The sequence below is a fragment of the Arachis stenosperma genome, chromosome 3 (assembly GCF_014773155.1).
Source record: "Arachis stenosperma cultivar V10309 chromosome 3, arast.V10309.gnm1.PFL2, whole genome shotgun sequence".
Classification (NCBI taxonomy): domain Eukaryota; kingdom Viridiplantae; phylum Streptophyta; class Magnoliopsida; order Fabales; family Fabaceae; genus Arachis; species Arachis stenosperma.
Window position 1 is genome coordinate 13,540,079 of NC_080379.1, and position 20,099 is coordinate 13,560,177.

The 20,099-nt window shown below is 36.3% G+C and overlaps 3 protein-coding genes and 1 long non-coding RNA gene across 5 annotated transcripts; 2 read left to right on the plus strand and 2 right to left on the minus strand.

Moving 5' to 3' along the window:
• Positions 1-3,108: 3,108 nt before the first annotated feature.
• Positions 3,109-6,279, minus strand: LOC130965531 (uncharacterized). Its single transcript, XM_057890290.1, has 2 exons — positions 5,935-6,279; positions 3,109-3,545 (listed from the first exon to the last, which is right to left on the minus strand). The coding sequence occupies exons 1-2, from the start codon at positions 6,194-6,196 to the stop codon at positions 3,223-3,225; spliced, it is 585 nt and encodes a 194-aa protein (XP_057746273.1). The 5' UTR covers positions 6,197-6,279; the 3' UTR covers positions 3,109-3,222.
• Positions 6,280-7,760: 1,481 nt separating this feature from the next.
• On the minus strand, positions 7,761-14,051 carry LOC130968255 (auxin-induced protein X10A-like). Of its 2 annotated transcripts, XR_009081571.1 has the most exons (6): positions 13,880-14,051; positions 13,121-13,270; positions 12,631-13,016; positions 11,814-12,535; positions 11,449-11,724; positions 10,870-11,286 (listed from the first exon to the last, which is right to left on the minus strand). XR_009081571.1 is itself a non-coding variant. In XM_057893434.1 (3 exons), the coding sequence occupies exons 2-3, from the start codon at positions 10,551-10,553 to the stop codon at positions 7,962-7,964; spliced, it is 531 nt and encodes a 176-aa protein (XP_057749417.1). In that variant the 5' UTR covers positions 10,554-10,572; positions 11,449-11,603; the 3' UTR covers positions 7,761-7,961. The 2 variants fall into 2 exon arrangements, 1 of the variants encoding a protein (XP_057749417.1); XM_057893434.1 differs by lacking the exons at positions 10,870-11,286; positions 11,814-12,535; positions 12,631-13,016; positions 13,121-13,270; positions 13,880-14,051 and adding exons at positions 7,761-8,266; positions 10,328-10,572 and having other exon boundaries at positions 11,449-11,603.
• Positions 8,805-11,714, plus strand: LOC130968257 (auxin-induced protein 6B-like). Its single transcript, XM_057893435.1, has 3 exons — positions 8,805-9,112; positions 10,517-10,530; positions 11,415-11,714. The coding sequence occupies exons 1-3, from the start codon at positions 8,896-8,898 to the stop codon at positions 11,712-11,714; spliced, it is 531 nt and encodes a 176-aa protein (XP_057749418.1). The 5' UTR covers positions 8,805-8,895.
• A 77-nt stretch (positions 14,052-14,128) lies between the features above and the next one.
• Positions 14,129-19,592, plus strand: LOC130968258 (uncharacterized). Its single transcript, XR_009081572.1, has 6 exons — positions 14,129-14,337; positions 14,857-15,168; positions 16,272-16,399; positions 16,483-18,615; positions 19,092-19,172; positions 19,296-19,592. It is a non-coding gene; the product is annotated as an uncharacterized LOC130968258 (long non-coding RNA).
• The last annotated feature ends 507 nt before the right edge of the window (positions 19,593-20,099 follow it).

Below are 20,099 nucleotides of genomic sequence, written 5' to 3' on the forward strand. Positions count from 1 at the left end.
CAAAGAGCCTAATGTAGTTCTGCTCCGCTTTCTCCTTCAGGCCCTCCGCCATAGCACACTGGCCCATCAACCTCTTCTCCCTCTCCTGGAGACGATCCTTCTCCTCCTTCAACTCAGCGACCTCCTCCTTAAGCATCTTCTCTTCCTCTTGATACAAAAAATTTTTCCCTCCAGCTCCTCAACCTTTTGGGAAGAACCCAAAGAGTTGAGGGGAGTCTTTTAAAAAATATCAAGCAATTTGGTACATACCCCAGCCGCCCGGACGCTCCCCTGAACAAGAATGTTACGATAGTTTCGAACGGAAGCATCATCCATACTTATGCGAGTATGAGGATAGACATGATTCTGAATGAATTGAGGCCCATTAAATTTAGCCTCACCATCCAAAGAAGAGCCAAACTCTGAAATCTTGCGCTTCTTCTTATCTGGTTCAGGGGAAGATCGGGGCAGAGGAGAAGGAAGAGAAGAAGCAGAAGAGGATATCACAATAGGTCGGGAGGGGGTCCCCAAGTTGTGAGGAGGAGGAGGAGGGAGAAGAGGAGGAGGAAGAGTGCCAGCAGCCCTGGCAGCACTCACCCTGGCGCGAGATCTCGTCTTGGCATCCTAGACTCTTTGATAGGAGGAGCTGGAATTCTTCTTCACCATTTCTACAAAAACCATAAAGTAATCAGTCTACAAGTCGGAAATGACAACTCGAAAATAAATCAAGTCGGAAGTAATAAAATCAAGTCGGGAAACAATTGAAAAGCAAAGCTACCCAATTGAGTCTGTACAAAGGTCGGAGACCCCTTGAGAAACTTTTTTGTATCAAGATAAGGGGCTCTTCCCCAAAATTCTCGGAAGAACCCCACAATAGCCTCCTCTACCTCGTCCAGATCATCCAGGCTATATTTTTCCACAGAGAGACCTCTAACCAGTACAGGAAAAATGGAAAGAAGAATTTTGGTCCAGAAAAAGGGGGTGGTGACCCTCTGCAGCTTGAACTTTTAAAAAATTTTTTTGAAGTCATGAAAAGATTCATCAAAAAGTGTAAAAACTCTCCGACCTTGAATGACCCGGAAGTATACCCATTGTTGTTTATTATTCTGCCCACTAAAGGACTTGGTCATCTGGAAAAGAAAGAAGAAAATCTTCAAAGAAGTCGGAAAATCTAATTTGCGGCTAATAAATTGGTAAATTTTCATGAAACCCCAAGAGTTGGGGTGAAGCTGGGTAGTGGCAACACAACAATGAGATAAAACAACTATCTCAAATTCAAAAAAAGGAAGAAAAGCACCCAAGCGGGTAAAAATGCTCTCATACATAAAGAAGAAATGAGGGTCCGTATCAGAAGCCCTCACAAAACAAACTCGGTCTTCTGGACCTGGGGCAATCAGTTCACATTTCAGCTCATCCTCATCAAAGGCACAGATCCTATGATGGGTACGCAGGTCGGTAATGTAGTCGGTATCTACCAGGGGGCTCTCCCCAAGAAGAGTGTCATCCACCCACAGTTAAAGAGACTCTAAAGAAAACATCTTTTCCTAGTAAAAGGGTGAACGAAGCCTATAAAAGAAAAAAGGAAAAAGAATAAAAAACAGGGTCTCTAAAGGGCCTAAAGTAAGTTCCTTAAAACAAACAGAGTCACTAGGCCTACAGTCAACACTCCTCTAAACAAAAAACATGCAAATAAAAGTATTTGTAAAAGAGGAGAAGGAAAAGGAACTGACCTTTTGCTTGCGAAGAAGGTAAATGCGACGAACAATCAAAGCACTCGAAGAGGAAAGGAGTTCTTCTTTCGAACAAGGGTGCAAATGAGAAAGTTTTCAGAAACGAAACAAGGGAAGAGAGGGAAAGCATTTATAAACACGCTAAGGGCATAACAGTAAAACGACGTAATCATTTAAGAGATGCGCCGTTGCCAATGTAACTGCTCCCCACGTGTAAATGCTAAAACTCTGAAGAGACGCGACGGTTGAGGAATTCTGAATCACGTCGGTTCTTTAAAAAAAAAATCACTTCGGTTCCTCACCAAGTCGGCTACAAGCCCGAGTTCAATACTCCAACCCAACTCAATAAAAAAGCTTGGACTCGACTAGGGGCACTGTTCATACCCCTTGGCCAAACACTAAGGTCCAGGACCAAATAAGATAAAAAAGGCCCAATCCATAGATTGGCCTCCCCCGTAACCGACCTCCTCACAAGAAGTCGGATTCGACACAAGCTCCCCCTGAGGAAGTCGGGAACGAGGGCTAGCTGGCAAGATAACACTTATTCAAATAAGTAACTGCCCCTAAAATCTCTCAATCCACTTTCAGGAGCCATATCTCAACTTTCCTATGATAAAGGGACGGTTATCCTCCTTAAAAGGTGGAACTACTTCAACGGTAGTTATTGGTTCACCACTATAAATACACTGACACCCCTCAGGTATCCCTAAGTTCCAATACTCTCCAAACTTGCTTAGACCCTTGCTGACTTAGACATCGGAGTGTCTTTGCAGGTACCACCCCCCATTTTTTCTCCCATACACAAGTCGGACGGAGGCTCCCAGACGCGAACCTACCCAAAGGGCTCCCTCCTTCAGATGATTGGGCCAACCCAATCAGTCTAGCCTACTAATCTCCGGTTACCCATCGTAGCAAGTATATTCTCTATAGAAAGCAGGAACCATGTGAATAGTTTTTTTCGGTTGAACCTCACTAAAATCACAAAGTCTAAATCCCTTATTAGCCTAATTAATATAAAATTTATCAAGTAAAACTTCTGTTAGCCGACGAAAATAGCACATAAATCTGTTAAGTGCAACACATAACATGCTTTTTGAAAATATTAAGGTATGGATAAAACTTCAATAAAGAAATAAGAGAACAGACATATATAAATAAATGAGCTATACATCCCGTGTAAGAAATTTCTTTAGCTATAGTTTTCCATGCATATTCTTTTATTTAAAATATTATAATTTTATATACTTTGAATTAGTGCAATCTATGAGAACAAATGAACAATGAAGTATGGTTTTTCTTACACCAGGCAGCTTACTACTAGATACTGCATGATGTTCTGTTTGTAGAGAGAAGAAGATAAAACCAAAAAAACAAAAAAGGAAACACTTTGAACTTGTCATAGTAATGGTCATTCTTCTTTCATTTACTTAGAAACATGTGTAATTACAAGTTGCCTATTCTACAAAATGTGTATACTAATCTATGTCAGTCTCCTGCAGTGTGAGATTCATCATCAATCCAAGCGAGAAGTGATTTGTTGGAAGACATCTTCATTGCAAGGAATTGTTAGACCTCCCATAGGATGATCATATCCGAACTCTTCCTCCGCTTGGCTCAACAAGTCTTGGATTGAAGGTTGGTTCAGGTATGAAATGGGGATCACAAACAGCTTCTGTATTTCTCCAACATACACTGCTAAACGCCCCTTTGGGACTTCCACAGATTTAGAAGTTGCTTGGCTAGCTGAGAATGATGATGTCCTTCGAATAACAGGTAAACGGAAACCCATTTTTTTAAAGATGTATGTAAGAATAACTGCAAGGAAAAGTTCCCAAGTTTAAGAAGAATGTGTTTTTAAGTGTTTGACACTTAAGATTGCCAATGAGTTGTGTTGTTTTTGAAGGCAAGAGCAAGTGTATTTATAGATTTTAAGATTCTTTGGAAAACTATTTCTAAGATAAAAGATTTTTGAAAATGATAGGAATGCATACACATCACTACATGAGAGATCACATGGTACTGTCTTAGAGGCCTCTATCAAGGATTAAGCAGTTTTTGAGAAAGCTTACCCCACCTTGTAAAGGAATGGCTAATAAAGCAGCCACTTGCAATCAAATGCTAGGTACACCATATATATTCAAGAGGAAGTGTAATTGGAACATGTTTCCCCTTGGTTTCAAATTCCAGTTGGTACTGCTTATAATCTGGTGTACTAGAAAAAGCTGAGGTTCATACTGGCTCACTACCAATAGTTTCAAAGCTAATAGATAAGGTCATAGTCAAGGTTTACAATTTCATTCTTAGAAGCAATCTCAATTTGAATAAACATGAGAGATGTCTAAAGCATGTCTACTAACTAATGGAGTAGCTGTAGTATAATGCATGAAAGAAGCATTATGTAAGGTATGCACTCTTGTGATGTAGAGCTCATTAATTTCAAGAGGCTAATCTGTTGGCAATTATATGAAGAAGTGGGGTATGCACTCTCAATGAACTTCCTAACACCTTCAAGACAGTATCATGTGATTTCTTGTGATGCATAATACATTGTCAATTGGTAGACCCTATCTTATTCATGATTCTCTCTTCAGGAAATTGGTTTGAAGATCCTAGCAACTATATATACACCACTTCTTGTGTTCTGAAGCAACACCAATCATTCACATATCCTCAAGTATTACAAGTTTTAGAAAAACTCAAATATTTCTTACTCCTAAAAAGACAATGGCTTTCCGCATACCAGGTATTAGAAAAGCAACAAAGAGCAATGATGTCCCAAAAGGCTATCTTGCAGTTTATGTTGGAGATAAAATGAAGAGGTTTTTAATTCCTATATCATACTTGAACCAACCTTTGTTTCAAGACTTGCTAAACCAAGCAGAAGAAGAATTCGGTTATGATCATCCGAATGGCGGTCTCACAATTCCATGCGAGGAGGATGAGTTCTTAAACCTCACTTCTCAGTTGAGTAGGCTATAAATCATGCTAATGGAGAATAGATTAGTTGAGAGTAACTTGTACAGAAGGCACTTTCTTTTTGAGATTTTATATTTTGATTTCTTCCTTGTATCAATCATTTGATAAATGAGAAATTCATGACAAGATATTATTTAAACAATTTAGCTTGTGCTCAATTCTGAATGAAATCAAATTTATTCATCAGTAGCATTTTCAAGTTTCAGTTCATATATATGATCAGACTATCTGCTTTTGATAGAGACTATAGTTCCTTATTTGTCCTTGAGTTGATCATGGAACAAAATACACATTTCTATTGGAACAGTTTTAGCCAATTTGTTACTAGATTCTTCTACAACAAATGAGGTTCATGGTCTCTGCAACACAGAATAAAATTGTTTTGTTAATCTGTTGTTCCCATATTCTTCCAATTCAATCATCATTGCAAAATAATATTTCCTGAATTTTGTTAAAAGCTTGACACATAATACTTAAGAAATAGAAATTAACACCACATAAATCTATTTAAAAAGATTATTCTCACGATTGATAATTATACACTTGATTATGATTATTGTCATAATATTTCTTTATCAAAGGCAATTGCACAAACATAAGCCAAATAATTCATTATCATACATTGTTACCATCACATTATGGAATACAACTAGATTAATATTTCTATTTTATTTTATCTCTTCTAAAATATGGATAAGCTTCAATCCCAATTGTCATTTCAGAGGCCGCATTTCAGTGATCACCATGTTCAAACTGGGAAGGGTCCACAGAGATTTCAAAGACAGATGAAAGCAAAATGGGACATGGTTAATATAGGGACTGGTCCTTGAAGCTGATAATCATCCTATAGTGATAATTGAATAATTGAATTGACCAAACAAGTTATCATTATTGAAACTAAGATTATGCAAATTCATACTTAGTTACTGCCTTTTTTTTATCATTACTTTTTTTTTTACTATCATCATAAAAGTTACCTGCTGGTTCTTTTGCAGTTGTTGTACAACATAGTGAAAATTGATTTTATGAACAGCACTTTCTGCTTGTCATTGCCTTTGAACTTAACAATACATTTAGATTTAAGGAGAAAATGGCAGACAAATGTTTGTGTGCATAAATTTCTCATTGAGATGTATAGTAGGATAACAAAAAATGGAGAAAATCTTTCTCAGGTTAAGAGATTGTTACAAAATTTGTGTTATGTAATCTATTTCTAAGTCAGCCTAATCTTGATGGTGCTAGCATCAACTCAAGCGAGAAGTGATATCTAAGAACATATTCTCTTCACAAGGAATTGTGAGACCACCCATTGGATGATCATATCCAAATTCTTCCTCAGCTTGACTTAGCAAGTCTTGAAATGAAGGATGGTTCAAGTATGATATGGGGATCACAAACCGCTTCATTTTCTCTCCAACATAAACTGCAAGATAACCTTTTGGAATTTCCATAGCTTTTGAAGATGAAGTAAATGATGCCTTTCTTACGATTCTAGGTAACGGAAAACCCATTTTTGTATGTGTTGAAGAAATACTAGTCTAAGAAATGAAAATAAGATGTAAGTTTTCGAGTTTCTTGTGCTTTAGGATGTGAATGACTTGTGTTGCTGCTAAATGCTTGCAACCATGAGCATATATATAGATAATAGAATATGCTATAAACACAATGCCACTTGAATGATTGGTGGAAAAAGTGTAAGAGATGGTTGCCATGGGACTTATTAGGAGACAAGGTCATAAAAGAGATCACATGGTGTTGTCTTAGATAATTCAAAGTAAATTTATGTATAAAACAGCAAGTTTGATTCGATCATGTTGCCTATGGTTTTGCAAATTCCAAGGGATATGTTAATAATCCAGTGTATTTAAAAATGAGGTTCATATTGGATCATTATCATGTGTCTAATTTTGGTTCTCTTCTGGCCTCAGAACACTTTGTTTCAGAGATATAAATCAGGTTGTGGACATGGTTTACCGATTCCATTGTCAATAGCAATTCTAAATCTGAAGAAACATGTGAGATGTCCAAAACATGTCTAATTCAGTATCTTTAGTACAACAGCTTTAATTTAGATGTCTTTGATTTGATATGTGTAATTTCTTGGCAATTATGTCAGGAAGTGGGGTATGAATATGATGTATGAACTCCAAGACAATACCATGTGATCATTTCACAATGTAGACCCTATTTTACAGCTTCATCTGAATTAATTCTTATTGTGCTAATAGAGACTGACATAGATTAGATGAGACAAAATTTTGTAAAGAAGGCTCTTTCTCTTATTTTGAAGATTGTCAATTTTGGTATGTTCCTTGTATCATTCCTTTGAAAATGTAAAAATATTTTATGAATGAGAAAGTTATTCACTTATTACAGCTTTTTGTTCAACCTGAATAATTTCTAATATAAGTGGCAATATCAGAATAAAGTTTCTTTTACAATTTGTTAAAACTACTAAAGTAAATATGTGAAGGACTAATAGATTTCTTAGAGGAAGAGGCACTCCCTTGTTATTGAAAACGGATGTACAGGCTTTGAGAACAACCTAATGCCTGCTTAAATTCATGCTTCAAAAGTCATTTGATTTATTTGAACAATTTTAGTTAGCTGGATGAAAAAGCAAAACAGAAGTTGCTGCATAGAAATATCTATCTATTTGGATTTCGGCAACGACACTATTTATATATGATAAACAATCATAAAAAGTGATACTATGTCCATTTAGAGGAATAGAACATTTCATCATAAGATCAATTGCAGCAAATTTCAGAACTCAAAACCCAAAAGAATAATAATAATAATAATAATGAGGGGAACATTTAATAATATAAACTTGGATCCAATATATTTAACTTAGCCATATGACTGAAAATCAGTTAATGATTCAGTCCTTCATGTCATAAAGCAATTTACAGATCCAAGGCCAACTGTTAGAAAGGGGGGTTTTGGAAGCAAATTAGCAGCATTTCATAAAGTTAATGCAAACTTTTGTATACAACAGTAGCAGAAACACAAGGAATGCACAAGTGAAGAGCATATGGAAAGCACTTAAGTCTATAAATCTTTCGAGATGAAGTCTATAAATTCATTGAAACTGGGAGGAAAAATTCTGATATTGACATCCTTGCCATCTCAATGAGATGATGTTATGCTACAAAGAAAACTTATACTATAGTTCCTGCTACACAAAATTGTCTCTCAATTCTTGTTACAAAAAGGATAAGTTTCACTCTCAACTAATCTATGCCAGTCTCCTTCGGCAGGACTTGTGCTAAGTCAGTTTAAGCGAGACGTGAGGTCCAAGAAAGCATCCTCACTGCATGGAATAGTCAGACCACCCATTAGATGATCATATCCAAATTCTTCTTCTGCTTGGCTTAGTAATTCTTGAAATAAAGGTTGATTCAAATAAGAAATGGGAACCACAAACCGCTTCATCTTCTCGCCAACATACATGGCAAGATAGCCTTTCGGGACTTCCACAACTTTGGAAGTTGCTTGGTTTGCAGTAAATGATGACTTTCTTCTGATACCAGCCAAAAGAAAACCCATTGTTGTATGTATGTGTTGATGAAATATTAGTCTTAGATATGACTTGTGAATAAGATGCAATTTTTTGAGTTTCTTTTTTTTTTTGCTTTAGGATGTGAATGACTTGTGTAGTTGTGTTGGTGCTAAATGCTTGCAACCATGAACATATATATAGATAAAAGGATATGTTATAAACAGACCGATATTAGAATGATTGGTGGAGGAAGGGTATCAGATAGGACCAGTTAGGAGACAAGGGCATGTAAGAGTCACATGGTATTGTCTCAGCAGACTTTCATATGTATCAGCTTGTTAAACTAAATAATTCAAGGTCCACCTTGTAGAGGGTAGGCCAACAGATTGCAATGTTTTGCAAATTTCATGGTGTGTGGTTTATAATCTGGTGTAACTGAAAAATTGAGGTTCATATCGGTTCTCCTCTGGCCTCCAAGACAATACCATGTGATCCCTTGCTAACCCTTGTCACTATGTAGACCCCATTTTACAGCTTCATCTCAATAATTTCTTCAGGATGGCAACTATATATACACTTCTTCTTGTGTTCTCAACCAACACAAATCAGTTGTATCTCCTCAAATTTCAGAAATCACATATTTCTCTCATACAAATCCTTCAAGAACAATCTATTTCTTTTTCTTTCAATCAACAAGAAGAAACAATGGCATTCCGCATTCCAGGTATTAGAAAGGCATCACTTTCTGCATCAAAAGGGACTAATGTTCCAAAAGGCTATCTTGCAGTCTATGTGGGAGATAAGATGAGGCGGTTTGTGATTCCTGTATGTTACTTGAACCAGCCTTCATTTCTAGAATTACTAAATCAAGCAGAAGAAGAATTCGGATATGAACATCCAACCGGTGGTCTCACAATTCCATGCAGTGAGGAAGAATTCCTAAACCTCACTTCTAATTGATTGGGCAGTAAATTGTTCTAGTACAGACTGACATAGCTTAGCTGAGACAAATTTTGTACAGAAGGCTCTTTCTGTTATTATAAACATTGTCCATTTTGGTCGCTTCCTTGTATCATTCATTTGAAAGTATAAAAATGTTAAATGAGAAAGTTATATAGCATGACATTGTCAGAATTTGTTTGCCTTTGTCTGATATGAATGATCTCTAATATATGCAACAATATCACAATAAAATTAAACATGTCCAAATTGCCCAGAATTTTTGAAGAACAATAACAAGAATTGCAAATTTGCAATCCACACAGATTCAGTGATTATCCAACTAATATTATATGAAATTGGAATCTTAAAATATGGCCATAAAAATGAGCAATCTATTTCATTCATAAAATTGAAAATTAAGAGTACAATTCTGCAATGGTTTCAAATACTAGTTAGTAGTTACAGTTTTATATGTATAAAGTAAAGCAAGATGTAAATCATTGTAAAAATTAGGAAGACAAGCTTTAGAGGGATGTCAAATTCAAGTGAAACAATCAAAGTTGGTGAGCTTCTGATCTGGGAGAGAATACAGTGTGAATATGTGGTAATAGCATAAACTAATAGATTTGCCCAAGTGGCTTAAGTAATCAAGAGTTATTGATTTGTTTCAACAAATTAGCTAGCTTGCTGGAATAGCAAAACTGAAGATGTAGAGAATGATCTATATGGATTTCAACATGACAGTTCTTTTGCTAGTACCAAATAACTACTACCCAGAGAAATAATTTAGTCTTCTCTCTTCTACATGGCTAAAATCATTGACTATAATTTGTGACTGCCTTTACTATCTAGAGAAGTAAAGCTGTTCATCATAAGCAGGAGATTCATTTTCCAGCAGTAAAGATTTACTATTTAGATGCATTCAAAAGTGAAGATCATATGCAAAGAAATAGAGTATACAAGTCCTTAGGGATAAGGTGTTTAAATTCATTGAACTTGGGAAAAAATTTCTGATATTACATCCTTGACATCTCAATGAGATGGTAGTTAGTATCTTCCAATAGAAAGGAAGTAAAAAAGAAAAATTCCAAGTGCCTGCTGTACAAATTTGTCTCTCAATTAATCTAAGTCAGTCTTGTTTTCCTTGGATTATACTATAGTCCATTCAAGCAAGACGTGAGATCCACGAAAGCATCCTCCTTGCAAGGAATAGTGAGACCACCCATTGGATGACCATATCCGAACTCTTCTTCTGCTTGGCTTAGTAAATCTTGAAATGAAGGTAGACTCAAATAGGAAATAGGAATCACAAACCGCTTCATTTTCTCTCCAACATAGACTGCAAGATAGCCTTTTGGGACTGATGCTGCTTGGGTTACAGCAGATGATGCCTTTCTAATAGCAGGTAATCGAAATCCCATTGATCTGTTTTGCTTCAAACTAATAAAAATGCAAATGATCACAAAGGGTGTAAAGAAGAATTGTTGTTGCTATTGATTTGTGTTGCCTTAGAGTGCAAGGGTAACCGTCTATATATAGATATACCATCTATAAGTTTTTGAAAAATTAGCCATTCGATAAGGCCTACTTTGAGACAAGGGCGAAACGAAGATCACATGGTAGTGTCTTCATTGTGTTTATGAAAGATTACTTTAGATTTGAGAGTTCTTGCCAAACAATGTTGCCACCTTTTGAAAGAGACAACTGAGAAGTTAATAAATGGTTAAATACAAAGCTGATTTAATGGACTACTACTTATGTCGCAGACATGCTTAAGACATATCACATAAGTTGGCTCTTCATACTAATGGGTAACCTACTAAATCAGTAGAAATTGTCTAATAATGATGCAGAGTGGATATGAATACATTTATTGCAATAGAAAACAGATCACAGGGTACATCAGTACGTGAAAGGATTCATATGAGATGTCTTAAAACATGTCCATAAAGCGATATGGATATATGATATATAGCCATCAAGAACAAAATTTGACATGTCTAAAGCATGTTTACAAAAGCATGGAATACCAATTAATACAAACAAATACAAGGCTTCAGTTTGATCTTATCTCATTTGAGAAGGTGGGGGCATTCACTCTTAACCACTTCTAAGACAGCACCATGTGATCTCTCGTGTGTATACCCCACAATCCTGTAATGACTTCAACAATAATTTTATCTTGGAAATAATAATCTTCCAAAGAATCTTAAAATCTATAAATACATTTCCTTCTGTCTTCAGAAACAACACAATTCATTGGCATTCTTAAGCATCAACACTTACATACATACAGAAAAATGGGCTTCCGTTTACCTGTTATTCGAAGGGCGTCATCATTCTCAGCTAGCCAAGCAGCTTCAAAATCTGTGGAACTCCCAAAGGGGTATCTTGCAGTGTATGTTGGAGAGAATCAAAAGCGTTTTGTGATTCCCGTATCATACTTGAACCAACCTTCATTCCAAGACTTGTTGAGTCAAGCTGAAGAAGAGTTTGGATATGATCATTCCATGGGAGGTCTCACTATTCCTTGCAGTGAACATGTCTTCCAGCGAATCACTTCTCGCTTGAATGGGCTATAAATCTCAGATCCTAGAAGATTGACATAGATTAGCATATACATGTTGTATACAATAGATTAGAATAGAGAATCAGATGACAAGCTCAAAGAGTATGTCTACTTTTGTTGTATGACGACAAATTGACAATGAATTCAGTCACACAATTTTTTCAGTCAATCATATAGCATTGTTCACTTGTTCCTGCAATTAGGAGCTTACATTAGCAAAGTTACTGCCTGAAAGAATAATTTTCAAAGTAGGAACTGAACAACTTACTTATTAAAATATTTATGAGTGCACATTGTGCACTAGGATAAAGTTATGTTGCATATCACAAATTATTTTTATTTGCATTACAACGGTGAAGTAAAATGACTGCCAACTTATACACACATGCATCAAACTATTCTTTATTTATATTCACACAGAATAGTTGTCAGACTGCAACTTGTGTGATTTTTAAAGCAGAATATGCTCCTATAAAACTATCTGAAGCTGAATAATTTGAATTTTACATCCATCAATTGCCAGAAAATCATATCTTGATGACAACTTAGACACAATTTGGCTCTTTGAATAGATCAAATGCTTTTCTTATGTCTGTCAATAGGACCTCATGGGTGAATAGCTCCTGAAGAGGGAACTCCTGCGAAAATGTAAATAAATAGTCCAAATACATTAAATAATTGTGAGACTTTTTCATCAATGTATTAAGGGTCTGACATGGCTTTTGGACCTCCAAAAACAGAACCCTTCAGAGTTCTGCCAGCCAGAATTGCTGTATGATTGAAAGGCACAATAGGTTCATTTGGCACGCCAATTGTTATTGCTTTACCGGTTCCCTACATGTTCCAAAGCAATAATTAGAAGAAGCAAGGATCATATAATAATTTGATGAAATCAAACAGCTGAATTACTTGACAGAAGTGAAACTAACCATCTTTGTGGCTGCTAAGGATTCACTAATCAAAGATGCAACTCCAGTGCACTCAAAAGAATAATCCACACCAAATCCATCACCAATTCTGATGGAGGTTTATCAGAATCTTGAGGATTTATAAAATCAGTCATTCCAAAAGCTTTCCCTTTTTCTCTCTTCATCTCATTTGTGTCAATCCCTATTATCTTAGTAGCCCCCAGCATTTTCGCTCCGCTTATAGCCTGCATTACAAGGTCATTTTCAAAACTCATCAAGGCTCAAAACTAGAAGCAAATTACTCGCTCCATCCATTGATAACTGTCCACACTCTCCTATTATATGTTGGAGTCACCATATCCCCTTCTTTAAGATTTTTTACTTCATCTCCAACTGTCTCTACAACACTGCAATTAATTAAAATTTAAAATCAATTCATCATGTTCATGGATGAAATTCTATCATTGATACAATACAATGCAGTATTTGGATATGGAATCTAGAGGGAAACCATTAACATATGGAGATCCTTGAATTCCTGAAACATTAGTGTGGCAGATGCTAGCACAAAGCATCTTAACTCGAACTTCGCCTGATTTCGGCGGATCAACTTGAATCTCTTCAAGCTTTACTTCCATTCCTAATCCCCAGCACACTGCAGCTGCAAACAGCAAATAACTTTGCATAATATCATGTTTGAAATAACATGAAAATAATTGATTTCTACATGCATGCTTAATGTTTATATAATGATGAATAATATACCTTTGCATGTAATAACAGTATAACACCCTGTGAAGTGCTCATCTTTGTAAGAATTTGCTCAATTTAGAAACTTGCTATGCTGAAAGCTAAAGTTTTGGCTTTGAACTGAAAAGAATGGGAAGGTGCAGTTCTAAACTAAAACTAGCAAATAGTAATATGTACAACAAGATAAAGATTCATTTCAACACGTGATTCTGTTTCTTTTATTATTATTTGTTTTAAAAGAACCGAATACAAATGTAATCTAAAAAATATAATATTCATGTAATGCATAGGATGAAAAAGTGCTAAATTTGATTTACATAAATACCAAAAATAAAAGATTGAAAGGAAAAAAAAAGTATGCAGACAAACAGTTGAAACGAGTCCTGAGACAATGAAGTATAATGAAGTATGTATACAACGGCTACAATGTACTGTTTTTATTGGGCCCAATTTAAATTAAAAGAGTAAATTAACTTTCAATAACCCTAATTTCTAATGGTTTTGTTCAGTTTTAATTTACCTTACTTTACTCCTATTTTCAATTTTTTCCCATTAACCCAATTCTTTTGGCTCTCACGGTTTGCTTCCCTCACCAAAACCCCTCCCATTCGCTGCACAGACCCCGGACGACGCAGAGCCGTGTGCGCCGAAATCTGCAACCTCGGACGACGACCCTTCTTCGCGAGCGTCCTTCCTCCCTGGCCTCAAGTCCTTCGCCCTGTTGCCGTTGCACATCCCACCGTCACTGCAGCCCAGCCCCTGCGCGCTACGCCTTTGACCCGAACTGTAGCCCAGTGAGCCGTCACGGCCGAACCGAGCAGCTGCGCCATTCTCCTCGCGCGGACGCGGTCGTCTCCGTCGTCCCCGTCGCACTGGTCGCAACAGAGCATCCGATCCTGGAAATTTCGCCGCCTGCTCGTGGACCATTCACCGAGACTACCATGAACATCATAACCAGAACTATGCTAACCATCCACGGTAAGTGGATTGAGTTGTTCATTTCCCGATTCGTAATGGCTGTTGCATGTTGTACTATAGATAGAATTTGCTGCTGATATGATTGATTATACATGGTGAGAAAGCATTAGGTGCAATTTTAGTATCCTAATGCATGTGGAATATGATGTTGGTTGAGATTGTTGCAATTCATAATGATTTAATTTCAGGCGGAAATGGTCAAAAAAGTTTGGTAATCTTATTTATATAGCAGATAAATTTTAAATTTTTTTTCTTTCGCCATGCGGACTTTTGCATGCAATGTGACGTAAATTAGCTGACCATTAACTAGCTGACCATTGTTAAAATTTGGTTGATATTTGTTAGATAGTTACTTTAATAGGGTATCTGATGGTCAGTCTTGCAAGGTCTTTTTAGTTTCAATTTTGCATGTACAACAATTTCCAATTCTTCCTATATTGCTTTTGTTTCTTTACCCAAAGAATTACCTGATCCTTTTATTATTGTTGTGTAATTAAAATTAAATAATTTTTTTCTCAGACTTGGACCACTAGATTTTCACCCCAGATGCCAAATTGCACTAAAGAGACTCTAACGAGGAAATATCTGCTATCTGGATATAAAGAAAAGAAACGGTTGAGGGCCTTGAGCTGCATCATTATGTTCTGTTATTTTGTTCAAACCAAACTTAATTATGTTTTTATTTATTTTTTTTCACTCATAATCCCAGCTACAGGAGTAGGATAAGTATACAATATTCACTATTTTTTGTGTGTTTCTCAAGATGCTAGAGAAATCTCACTATCCCAGATTCAAAGTGTTAACAAGACAGACATCCTTAATTGCAAGGAGGTGAATCCATTTTCTCTAGTGTTCTTTAAATATTCATTTTCACTCTGTTTATTTTGGTTTTTATGAATTTACAGCACAATGTCAACTTTCTATTTTTTGTATTCATTCTTTCATTTGAAGCCTTTTTAGATTTAGATTAACTTTTGTATCTTTCATCTTTGTTCCAGCCTATTAGAAAACAGCTTAGGGCCTTCACTGAATCTCGTGCTCAGTAGAGAAAGATAACTTTAACTGTGTTTTTTTTTTTTTTTGCATTTTATCCTTTCTAAATATTCTTCTATATTATATGATTGAATGATTGGTCTTTATCATAGATATTTGGCATATTTAATTGGATGGTTACTTCAGTATGTAATCAGGTCATTGGTTTTGATAGATAATGTTAATACAGGAAAATTAGGAGAATTGATTTCGATGACCGTGGATGCTATTTTGATGTTATTATGTTGAAGGCCTCTTTGAAAACATTTGATGTGTTTTATTTTTTTTTTAGTTTTTATCTGATTTGTGTTTATTAAGTAAACATTTTCATTCTAGATGCTGCAATCGGAGTACATCTGAACTGGATAGCTAATTGGTGATTTATTTATTCGCATGGCCTTTTTTGGATGAAAAAATTAATTTCTGGGGCTGTCAAGTTGATGCATTGTGTGAAAGTAGTTTACATTGATGATTGGTGTGGTTGTAATTGACAGCTGTGCTGCTCCTCTTGGTTTATTAATAATTATTTGTAAGCCATTTGGATGGTCGCTTTAGTAGAATATTGGATGGTTGGTCTATCTGATAGATCTTGCGCTTATTTATTTTGATCGTTACTTCAGTATGTGGTTGGACAGTGATCTTCATAGTTGATGCTCTATTTGAATGAATTAGTTTTTTATCTTAAGTAAAGATGGTTACTATAGGGACATTTGGAGGTTTGATCTTGATAAATCTTCCGAAGCATATCAGATATTAGAAATAAGCTAGAATCTTCAACGCCAATAATTTCTTTTTGGCTTCGATACATCAGTATTATCTTCTGATGCCATTTAGGTCCAATAATTAAGGTTACATCGATTGAAAGGTAAGATTATGCTATTATTTATATTATTTGGCTGCAGGTCACCTGCTTCTTTTGTTAGAGTTTAAAACTTAGAATTCAGGGGGATTACCGCGTGAGTAAATTTTCACGGTGCTCCAACAAACCCATTTTTACACTGGCCAAACACAAAATCAGATGGGTAAAAAGGTATCCCATTGTTTACATGATTAGTTATAACATGTTTAGTTATATTTTTTGATGTCATTCTGATCCTAATTTTTGCTCAACAGAAATTAGTAAGACGCGATGCTCACCTTACTACATTAGCAACTTGTTTACCCACTTGGAACTACGTAATGAGCACGCTAAGTTGGATGAGATTGAGGCCATTGGCTTTGATTTCCTGCGGCGGGTACCGCTATGGCATGTGAAGCAGAGCATCATGCTCCAATTAGCTAGGGCCTATGACGTGGACTCGAACACTCTCAGGCTCGACGCAGGGACATTCGCGTTATCGCGGAACTGATCGACAGTGTATTCGGCATACCTTCTGGAGGTTAGTCGAAGTTATGTAAGATGTAAAAATTTCTATGCGTTGCTTTTTGTTTTTTTTGTTGACATTGACTGATTGTTGTACAATGTCTCGTTAACTTAGGGGACTTAATCCCGGAACTGCAGAAAAAAATGCATCGCATTTGTCAATTAAGAGTTTTCCAGAAGAAAACTACAACACAACTGCGGGATTTTGTCTTTGCCTGTCCAATGGAGACCGAGCAATAGAGGATGACCTTTAGACGATACTTTATCCTGGTGGTTTTGAAGATGTTTCTTAGCCCCACAAGCCAGCAGATTATTTTTCCGTGGCACCTTCCTCCGATATTGGATGTTTCAAACCCAAAAAGATTTCACTAGTCGTATCAGATATTAAAGTGGTTGCGAGATGCAATAAGGAAATTCTAAGACCAGAACTGAAAAACATGCGGCGGGTGCATGTTCGTATTGCTGGTATCGCAAATAAATTTTCTAAATTTAAAAAAACATATAACTTAAATTTAAGTTACTTGGGTAAAGATTCTATACTTTTCAGCGTTTAAAGCATGGTCCGTTACATGCATGTAACGGACAATGTTTTAAGCGCTGAAAGTACAGAACCTATACACAAGTAACTTAAATATTAGGATTTACACTTTAAGACGTACATGTTTTTTAAATTTAGGAAATTTATTTGCGATACCAGCAACACGAACTTGCACCCGCCGCATGTTTTCTGAATTTCCTTATTGCATTTCGCAATCAATTTAATATCTAATACGGCCAGTGGAATCTTCTTGGGTTCGAGACATCCAATATCGGAGGGAAGTACCACGGATAAATAGTCTACTGACTTGTGAGGCTAAGAAACATCTTCAAAACCAACAGGATGAAATATCGTCTAAAGGTTATCCTCTGTTGCTCGGTCTCCATTGGACAGGCAAAGACAAAGTCCCGCAGTTGTGTTGTAGTTTTCTTCTGGAACTCTCTTAATTTCCAAATGAGATGCATTTTTTTCTGCAGTTCTGGGATTGGGTCCCCTACGTTAACAAGACATTGTACAACAATCAATCAGTGTCAACAAACGAAAAACAAAAACAACGCATAGGAATTTTTACATCTTACATAACTTCGACTAACCTCGAGAAGGTATGCCGAATACACTGCCGATCAATTCGGCGGTAACGCGAATGTCCCCTGCGTCGACCCTGAGAGTGTTTGAGTCCGTCATAGGCCCTAGCTAGTTGGAGCATGATGCTCTGCTTTACAAACGGTTTAGAATTTCGTTTGGAACCCATAGAAGGAGACGACGCACCACGGTGGAAGAGATCGAGTGATTGAACTCCAAAACCCTCATCAGAATTTTTCGATTCCAATGGAGGAGAAACACCGCGATGCCGCATCTCCAACTCCTTCCACCACCACCGACTCACCTACATCAACGTGCCACCGCGCCGGAGCTCTGAAGCGCAAGGTCAGCTCCCTCTCACTATAGCATGTCAAATCCACGCGATGGCATTGCTGCGTCGTCTTCCCCTGCAAATTCTGCTTTTGCTCCGGTGGATGTGAAGCACTCAGCACAGTTTGGGCGTGGACTCAGTGCTGCTGGCTAAGGAGATCTGAGAGAAGAGCAAAACAGAGAGATTCAAAAAGGAGATAGAGCTCGCCTCGCCGTCGTCGTTGCCGTCGCCACCACAGTTCATCGCCTCTCCAGATCTGGTCGCAACACCCAAGCCTCTGAGGATGTTCCATTACGATCTCCTCAACGAGACACAGAACAAGCTCGATTACATCCTCTCTCTCTCTCACTGTCGAGAGCTTCCTCGAGCGCCGCCTCCATATTCTCGTCTTCAAGTCCGGCATGGCCAAGTCCATCCATTAGTGCATATTAGGTCTGTTTACATCTTTTCACATTTTTCCTCAATTTAGAGTTTTTAAATTCCAAATTTTCTATCACTCATGTTTCTTTGTTTTTTTGTGCTTATTTTAAAGTTTAGAATCTAATTTCTTAAACATTCAAGTAGCTCAAAATTATAGTCTGATCTCTTCGTTGGTTTGAAATTATTTGGTTCCATTGGTAATTGCACTGTCTTTAATTTTGCCATCAAGAATGGCTTCAAAAACTTGATATCCTCATATACATTTTGGAAGAAAGCAATGAGGTTCTCTGTTGAAGTTTTACTGCCTTGAAAGCTTTTTTATTGTTATTTGCATCACTTTGAAGTGTTGAAATGGACCCTTTGTTAAAGGTAGTATATATATATACTTCACTTGCAAACCCACCCATGTAAATTTGATTGAGACAAATTTCCAACTCCATTCTCTATTACTGAGTACTGAACTTGATGAAAGTGAAATGACCAAACAGGGCATAGAAGAAGCTCTCAATTGTTGGATTGTGGAGAGTAAAAAGAAAGCCTCAGTGGAGACACAACTCAAGATAATTGAGGTTATCAACTTTTCTAACTATACATAGATTATCATTTGCAAAGAGAATGTTTTTTTAAATTTCACTAAGGACTTGTATGTGTTCAACTAACACATGACATTACCAAAAAAATTGTTTTAACAGGAAAACTTGAAAAGAAAGAAAGCAGAATATGCAGAAAATATGAAGAATAAGATAGCTGATATTCATAGGTCAGTAGAAGAGAAAAAGGCAATGATTGAAGCTCAAAAGAAGGAAGAATTTATCGAGTTAGAGGAAACAGCTGCAAAATTTTGTAGTAGTGGTCCTACACCAGCCAAATTCTTTGCATGTTTTAAAGCATAAGTTTTCCTTTTTTTTTTTTCTATTTAGCTAACTACAAAAAGATCAGAACATCATTGGTGTGGTTATTACTTGTTAATATTCATTTAAAAATTTTCTTTGGAGTGTTGTATTTTTCTCTTGGTGTATATACTATTATATCATTGATATGAACAAGGAGATAAGTGAAGCAATTGTCTTCACTATGTATGATTTGTTTTATATATATATATATAAATAAGTGAAGCAATTGTCTTCATCATGGTCGGAAGATAAAAGTAATTTTAACAATTAGATATGAGATAACTCCTAACCAAAAATTTAATCTTGATTTCAATTGCATCAATTTGAGTATCATGATAAATTCATAAGCTATTGTCTATCTCTGCATGAGTTTATTTTGATTGTGCAACTAGATGATTTCCTGAAAAATAATATTTGTTAATTAATGTTAATGTGATTATTGTCTTATATAATAATTGCTTCATAAGATACTGATGTCTGTGTAATTCTAATGAGTGGTCAATGGGTTGATAATGAAATACATTTCCTGTGTTATGATTGAGGGGTTATGATTTAGTTCTAATTCGTTATTTAATATGTAACTTCACTGGTTAGTATAGTCAC